The 8,330-nt window shown below is 51.0% G+C and overlaps 1 protein-coding gene across 1 annotated transcript in view; it reads left to right on the top strand.

Annotated features, from left to right (window-relative positions):
- Nucleotides 1-375: 375 nt before the first annotated feature.
- LOC104471884 (CUB and sushi domain-containing protein 1-like) overlaps nucleotides 376-8,330 on the top strand; it is a gene marked incomplete at its 5' end in the record, with an annotated part of 92,208 nt that continues 84,253 nt past the window's right edge. Inside the window, 3 exon segments of the mRNA XM_010087381.1 lie at nucleotides 376-591; nucleotides 2,837-3,025; nucleotides 6,948-7,117. Of these exon segments, the coding sequence (XP_010085683.1) occupies nucleotides 376-591; nucleotides 2,837-3,025; nucleotides 6,948-7,117 (575 nt within the window).

The following is an 8,330-nucleotide window of genomic DNA, read 5'->3' as shown; positions in this document are numbered from 1 at the left end:
CTGCTGACGTTACCCATCGAAAGGTCAACCCTTGTACAGTAAAATACCCCTCTAAGCTGCCAGGCTCGGTCCGTCCTGCTGCTGGTCCATCCCTGGAGTGAGCCTGTGTCGTCTTTGTTCCCGTGCTACAAAGGCACAGGGATTGAAGATCTTAACTGCCTCCCTCTGTTCTGGGCTTTGTACTCTACCTTTGTTTTCCTTTTTTCATCTATTTAATTTCTTTTCAGTGTGCTTTTTCTTCTCGCTCGGGCTATTTACTGGGAAACAGGGGATCAATACTGGTGTCATCCTGGGGAGAGGAGAGGGGCTCTGGGATGAAGGGGTGCCGTATGAACGCTGCTGGCTGAAGCTGTCTCTGTTTTTCCTCTCCTGCAGGTGTGTTCTTCACCTTTCATACCTTTCACTTGGAGAATGGCCACGACTACCTCCTCATCACCGAAAACACCAGCTTTGCTCAGCCCCTGAAGCAGCTGACGGGCTCTCGGCTCCCTGCCCCGCTCAGCGCAGGGCTCTTCGGAAACTTCTCGGCTCAAATTCGCTTCATCTCTGACTTCTCCATGTCCTACGAGGGTTTCAACATCACCTTCTCGGGTAAGAACAGGGGTGGGCAAAGGCTTCATTCTTCCCTTTCCTTCCTGCTTTTCTGCAAATCTTGGGAATAACTTTGTTGATGCAGTGCACGTGGTTTGGGTCACTGGTGGTCACTCCTTTTGTGGAGTAACTTTTGGAAGTTACTCCAGCATTAAACCACAGTATGTCCTAAAGAAATATTCTCTCTGCAGTCCCTGTATCACCAGAGGTAGCAATGTTGTCTGCCTCAAGCCCCAGTAGATGACTGGGTTGAACCCACTGGAATGAAATCCCACTACAGAGGTGTTCATTGCCTTCACCCTCCTCCCATGGTCATCTTTGCTGATCTGTTGATGGAGTTTCAGCCAGCGTTCTCTTGGGGTATGCCTGTCCCTCTTTCCTCCGGGTGCCTGCCTTCTCTGTTTATCAGAAGAAAATCCCTGCAGTAGTTACAGCATTTCCATCTCCAGCATGGAACCTGGGGCAGATGGCATCCTTTGGAAGTCAGTGTTGAGCAATCTGGACCCCTTGGAGAAGAAGCAGGGCAGAGCTGGTCACTCCCGTGGTCCATCTGGTCTCTTTTTTTCCTTTGGTTCGTTGCTCCACTTGGATGCTCATCCCACGACCCAGCCTCTGCAGCTGCCTCCAGCCTGGGCCAGGTTTCCGTGAGCCCAGTGCCATCGCTGGGGAACTGGAAACACTCTTTTTTTCTTGCTGGGCTTCCTCTAATTGACCTGCTCTGATAGCAGCTGAAAGCAGCCCTGGAGCACAGAGCAGGGCAGCGAGGGATGCGGGATTCTGCTGGCTGCCGCAGCCCTTCTCGCTCCTGCTGGGCTGGCCGGGCGAGACAGCTCCTGCCCTGGGCGTTTCCAGCGTCCAGCCCTGTGCTTACTGAACCAAACCGCTTCTGATGAATGCTCCCGCTGCTTGTGATTGTACAAAATCCTGGTTTCTTCCAATTAAATTCCCGATTTTTTAGAAATTGTCAATGCAAAGTAGCAGAAGTATGGTGCTGCTGGAGAGAGGCTCAAAGGCAGGCACACGTGCCTACACGGGGCAGGTCATCGCTCTTGTAAGTCATGAAGCGTGCGAGGTGTTTAACTGTGTCCTTTAGCCCCAAAGTCCTACAAATGACTGCCGAAGTGTTTGCCTGTGCTCACGTGTCAGAAAATGTCATCTTCACTGCCCGAGTGCCTCGAGGAGCCGTTCTGTAAAACAGTCAGCTAACGGACAGAGCTGATCGTCCTGGTGCTGTCCATTTCTGTATTCCAGCATACCGTCCAGTCCTGAGGCCAGCAGCCGCGAATGTGGCCCGTGGGGTGGGAGAGGAACGACCGTTTTCATTGCGGAGCTTGGTGCTGATGCGCTCGCTGTCTTTGACGGGCAGAGCTGTTGCCATAGATGCAGATAGAACTGGTGTTTCCAGTGCCTTTGTTCTGGCCTCTGAAGTCAGGGATTTGCATATGATATTCTGTGAAAACTAGTCAGAAAGTTTCCAATTAACTTTCATTTTGATGGCGGAAAAAAATGGCTTTTTGCCTTGAAAAAGAGTGTGTCTAATTGGAACTGTAATTATAATTATTTTCAGTGTATTCGGAGACTTCTTTCCTGTCTTGGAAAAATGAAAATGGGAGTCAGTTATATTTTTAGCTTCCTTTAGATATATATGTACAAACTTGGTACTTTGCACGTCTTTTTTTCAAAAAATATCCCTCAGAAGAGGTTTCCTTCAAAACGTTTTGTGGTTGGAGACGTGCATTTGGGTGTTAGCCACAATGCTGCATGACCTTTCGTTAGCAGGAGCTTAAATGTTCTCTTGCATTCCCCAAGCAAGATGCTGCGTTGATTCATTCTCAGGATTAGTAATGGAGAGGCAGCAGAAATCCCATCCGGATCAATTCATCTTCGTTTGACTAAACCAGCGGGAGAATGACAAATTTCCATCGTGTTTTGTCACCACTGATATCACTTTCTTGTTTGTCTGATAACAGTGGCAGAAGATGAGACCTGTTGTATTCTGAGTTGGGTTAAATCAGACCCTGGTGGCACCCTGGGGGGTTGGATGTCGAGAGTGGAACCCGAGTTGGTCTCCGTGGCTCGAGCAGGACATACGTCTTGGTAGATGCTTCCTTTGCAGAGCTTCCCTGCAGCTGGGTCAAAACTCGGAGCTCCCTCCTCATCCTCATAGTCAGGGACTGGGCAACCCTCGCTGGGGAGAACAAGGTGTCATCCTGCCGTTCTGTAAATGTCCCTTTGTCCCCTGTAGAATACGATTTGGAGCCCTGTGACGAGCCGGAGGTCCCAGCCTACAGCATCCGCAAGGGGCTGCAGTTCGGAGTGGGGGATGTGCTGACCTTCTCCTGCTTCCCCGGGTACCGGCTGGAGGGCGCGTCCCGCATCACCTGCCTCGGGGGGAGACGGCGTGTGTGGAGTTCGCCTCTGCCAAGGTGTGTTGGTAGGTGGTCACGTGCTTTCATTTTGCTTGGTTGGTTGCCCCGTGCTGGATTGATTCGGTGGGCAGGGACGGGCGGCATCCCCCAGGATGGCATCGTTCAGCTCGCGGGGTGGTGGGTGCAGGGGTGGGGGACAGGGAGCTGGAGTGGGCTTCCAGCCCTGCAGCGGTGCGTGGGGACGAGAGGGACGGGCGGAAGGGCTGCAGCCCCCTCCCAGGCTGGGGCACAGCATCAGCCCCATGGCTCTGCAGCCCATCCCCAGTGCTGCAGTCGAGCCCCAGGGGTCGTACAAGTGAATGCATCAGGGGGGAGACCTGTCATCGCTTTTGGGCTGGTTGCTGTAAAACAGCATGGTTTGGTTTTAAGGCCATCCTCCCTTTGAATCAGTGTTGTAAAACTTAATAGTCCAGGCGTGAAAGCTGCTGCTGGGTGGGTGATCTTAAGCAATGCAAATTCCACGGTAATTCTGGGAAACCTCCTCTGGCTTCTACCTTTTCCTCATCCTCTAAAGGACTTTTGCACCTTATACACCTTCCCCTCCCTCTCCTCCTAACCATTGCAAGTCCTTTTTGCAGCCCCTCCAGCCATTATTTATACTAATAAATAAGTGTAAGGGTAGAGGAGAGGAAAACTCCATCAGCAGCACGGCGCTGGTCCCCGGCTGCCATCCCCGCCGCCGATGGGCTGCAGGCAGTCGTGTCGCAGGGTCTGCAGAGCAGCCCCCTGCCCAGCCCACGGGACCCTCCAGCGAAACGGTTAGCGTGAAGAACAGAAGTAGCAATCTGCTGCAGCAGGGAAGCAGAAAGGAAAAAGGATGCTTCAGGCCTTGTAAAAAGCTTTAACTTTTCTTTTTTTTTGTTGCACAATTTAATAAGTAGGAAATAATTGAGAGCTCTGGCACCGCCTGGCTCACCCGGAGCTGTGAAGGGTTCGTTCCAATCAGGCAGCCCAGGTCTCTTCCTTGTTTTCTCTGTGGCAAAGCCTGCTAGGTAGGTTCTCCTGATGTGTTAGTGACCTTTGAGGGCCACTGGAAAGAGAGCATCCCAGCGAGAGCCGCTCTGCTTTCTGGGTCTGTGGAGTCGTGTCACGCTGAACGCCTTTCCCAGCGCTGCTTAGCGCTCAGGTCACAGGGCTGCGTCATCCTGCTGTGACAAGCAGCCTCTTCAGGGCATGAATAATTATCAGGTTGCAGAGAAAGATAATCAGGGGAAGAGAAATCACAAAGAATCACAACAAAGCTTCAAACCTGATCCTCAGCCATCATCGCTAAGTGGGCACGATGACTTCCATAGTGGGCACGATTTCTCTCATCTCCCAAGTCCTGCTGCAGTTGCCCTTGAATTAACACGTTGGGTTTCTACTAAGGGGTGGGATGCCCTGTCTGGTGGCTTTCACGGGGCTCTGCTGGCAGGGTGGCAGCTTTTTCCGCAGTGTCCCTGCGGCACGCTCGGTTCTGTGCGCTCACCCTGGATGTGGATGGGTATCAGAGACTTCCCTGTTAAGATCGCAGGAGATTTAATTGGTTTTGCCAGACAGCCCAGACACTTTGTATTCAATTCCTCTTCTAGAGATGGGTCTGGAGAGAAACGAGAGCAGTTTGTTCCTTTGGCCAACCCATTTCTCCAAGGTAGGGATGCTCCCCACCAGCTGCTGCTTCAGACTCCAAGTGGTGACATCTCCAGCATCATCCCTGGGTAACCTGTGCTAAAGCCAACGTCCTGCTTTTCGTACATGGCAAGAGAGGAGGAGGAGACAGTTGCCTCCAAAGAACCTCCTCTCAGCATATCTGCTGCTGCTCCATGACCTCACCCTCCGGATTTGCTGGAGGACCAGCGGAGATGGCAGAGTCCGTGCAGAGAGCATCACGTGCGCTCGGATGGCATCGCTCAGCTGCAGCAGCTCTGTGTGCTGGGAAGGACTCGTGGCGGTGAGGCAGAGCGAGCCCATCCCCAGAGCTGTTTGCAGGGCCGGTCGCAGCGCCGCTCCCCAGCCGCGCCGGCAGAACGCCGGGGTCGGAGGAACAAGGAGCCGGTGTTCTACAGCTGGGAATCTTTCAGGGTAAATAGGCCAAGAAAACAACAACTCCTGGTTTGCTCATGTGGGAGCTAATCAGGGAGTAAGGAAAAATCCTAAGCACGTGGCAGATGTACCTCTGTTGAGGGACTGTATGTATGTGTGCAGCAAGCAGGCTGCAGTGCTCCGAGCTGGGATCGGGCACCTGGACACGGCAGCAGCGGCTGGCGGCCAGCGTCCTCGCCAGGCGACATACTTGGGATGCTGTTTTGCAAGTAGACCCTTAAGCTGTGTGGGAGTGTTGTGGACTTTTAATTCCTCCCTGTGCTAACAGCAGGTAAGAGCTCGTGTCCACGTTGTCCCGGGAGCGCTGGTGGAGCTCAGGGCTGTCGCGATAGTGGTGCTGCTGGCACCGGATGCCCTTGAGTGTCTGTTCACTACTTCAAGTGTCCTTAAAAGTTTAAAATTAAAATATGTAATATACAGAGGTGAAGGATGGTTTTTGCATTTTTCCAGAAGAATGGAACCGTGGTCTCCTGATACCCCCAAGATAGGTCAAACCTCCGAAGCGCCATCCTCCTCCTTCTCTAAAGAGTACCGTTCTGCCAAGTTTTTTGAGTCACCCAAATCTTCTAAATTCAAATTTGGCTCAAAATCAAGCACTGTTCACACTATGCAGAGTAGAAAAGGAAGCCGATCTGGAGAAGGAGCAGAGGAGTCGTACTAGAAGAACGTAACGGAACAGGGCTGGACTGCAGTCGTAGTGAATAAGGACAGGGAAAGGGCTTTCTTTCCTCATTCCCTTCTTTCTGAAATCATGATCGTTTGTAACCTGTCATAGGACACTAGCGCATCTCAGGGAAGGGAGGATAGTCGCAGGACCGCTGCCCACCCCTGCCCTGCGGTTCCCCCAGCAGGAGGTACGCAGGGATGCCCACGCCAGCGTTCCCTTCTCTGTCCCCAGCCCCTCGGCTCTGAGCAGAAAAGGTCAAATTCTGCGTGTGCCGCAGAAAAACCTGCGCCCGCCGCCGCTCCTTGAGTGACGTTTCTGGAGGAAACAGAGACATGTAAATTCGAGCGAGTTTCTGACACTGAGAGGCCAAAGGATCTCTGTTTTTCTCTCTTTTTTCTAATGGGAATGGATGTAATTATTAGCTGCAAAGCTGGGAAGAAAAAAGGTGCAGGGAGCGAGGGAGAAGAGGTCCTGTACACCACTGCCAAATGATGAACCAGCGAGCTGGGGGCAGAGCTAACAACAAATAAGGTCACATTTTGCCCTCTTAGCTTTCAGGTAATTATTTTGGGGAAGCTTTTGAAATTCAGACATAGCTTTATCGTTTGTAATTATCTGGAAGTTTCACTGAGTCTATCTGTCTGCACAGAGAGCTCTGGCACCTGCAGCACGTGGTGCCAGCAGTCAGTGCTGTGCTGAGTGCATTCCCTGATTTTTATACTCTGTGTGTAGGTATAGGATGAGCTTTGTGTAAATATGGAAAAGACTTGAAATATTTGAATCCAATAATATGTTTTTATTTTCCTTCTGGTTCATGAATCAGGAAGGAACATAAACACAGGTACTGCTTTGAGCACTTGGTGGCTTTCCAGGGATTTGAGAATGTTTTTCGGGATTGGGTCCCAGGATAGTGGCTGAGCACGCCGGCTTTCTGTGCCTCAGTTTCCCTGTCCATGTAAGGAGAGGGTGTTAATGCAACTGAGCTTTAATGATGACAGAAGTGCTGTTAAGTATGTTTTGTTCACTATCTACACTTGGCAGTAGAGCCCGTGGATGCGTTAGCAGCTGGGTGTAGGAAGGAGTGAGCGTCTGTGCCCTTTTGGAGGAATCTCCTGCATGTGCTGTGTGGCTGGAATATACAAGTGGTTAATAAAATGTGGTTTTGTGTCTTTATATAGCTGAATGTGGTTCGTCTGTAACTGGAACCCAAGGTGTTCTGCTGTCCCCCAACTACCCAATAAACTATAACAACAACCACGAGTGCATCTACTCCATCCAGACCCAGCCGGGAAAGGGGATCCAGCTGAAAGCCAGGACTTTTGAACTGGAGGCAGGAGATGTCCTCAAGGTAATTCTTCCATCTCTAGCAGTGAAGCGCTGCCGTGCTGCTAATGAGAGCAAGATCTGAAAGGGAAGGGATGGTCTAAAATTTTAATGGAGTTGGCTGAGACTGACCTCTGGAAAATGCCCCAAGGCAGTGCTGACAGTGCAGGGGTGGTGTCAGGAAGGGTCTCCTGCTAGGAATGGGAATGACATCCCCCAAAAACCCCTTCACAGGGCTGCTGTACCCCACAGTCACTGTGCTGTCGGTAAGTGTTGAAGAAATTCCCCTGGTCCAGACGGAACTGCAGGCATGGCAGCGGGGCGAGAATACCGTCTGTGTGTGTACCCTCAAAGGTTAGAGCCAGGCACAAGGCGTGCTGCATCTGTGACAAAATATCTTCTAGCCCAGGGACACTGATCAGTGTGTCACTGCTGTGCCTTCGTTTGCTGGGCTTAAAAACATTTTGTGGGATTTTAGGGAATCGGTGCCCCTGAACTTCCCCAGCTCGTAGCCGTGCCTGGCAGCAGCACAAAGGCAATAGGGAATGTCCTTGTCACCGCAGCCTGGATGGTTCTTCGAGGCTTCAGCCTGCAGATGGATGCACGAACAAGTCCTGTATCCGTTAAGAATGGAGGTGTCTTTGCTGTGCCGGGGGTTCTTCCTTTGCAGCTAACCTTCAGTTCTTACCTGCGTGGCTGTGCAGGGGAAACTGTTCACACATAAGGAAGTTTGAAGTTCTTAGTGTTATTTTTGTGGGGTTTTTTTAAAGAATCAAGGCTGATTTGTCCCAAAAAGGGGTTTATTGAAATGCAGAACTCCAGGCTCAAGCTCTTCAGCATTCCCATGCTCAGATTAATCTGCATTTACAAGTTTCAGGACTCTATATAGGAGACAAATCCAGGCTGAGTTTCTATTAACCACAAAGAAATGGTTCTGTAGGAGAGGCATTAATATTACAAGATGTGTGCTGCTGTGCTAAGCCATCCTCCCGGAAAACTCAGTCCTTATTTAAGTGCCGTACTTCTGCACCGCGAGGTCGGTGTAATCCGCCTATTTGCAGCTCACAAATGGCTGGAAAGAGAGATGTGCAGCTAATGCAAAGAATAGACTCATGAAATAAATGATCCTCTTTCAACAGGTTTGTCATCAACTTCTCATCCGCTCCTGGGGAAAGTTACTATCAGTCTCTGCTAGGGAGAAGTTGCTCTTTATGCTCATGGAGAGTCATGCTGTCTAA

Source organism: Pterocles gutturalis, unplaced genomic scaffold (genome assembly GCF_000699245.1).
Source record: "Pterocles gutturalis isolate BGI_N339 unplaced genomic scaffold, ASM69924v1 scaffold8786, whole genome shotgun sequence".
NCBI lineage: Eukaryota > Metazoa > Chordata > Aves > Pterocliformes > Pteroclidae > Pterocles > Pterocles gutturalis.
This window is presented reverse-complemented; position numbering and strand designations above follow the sequence as displayed.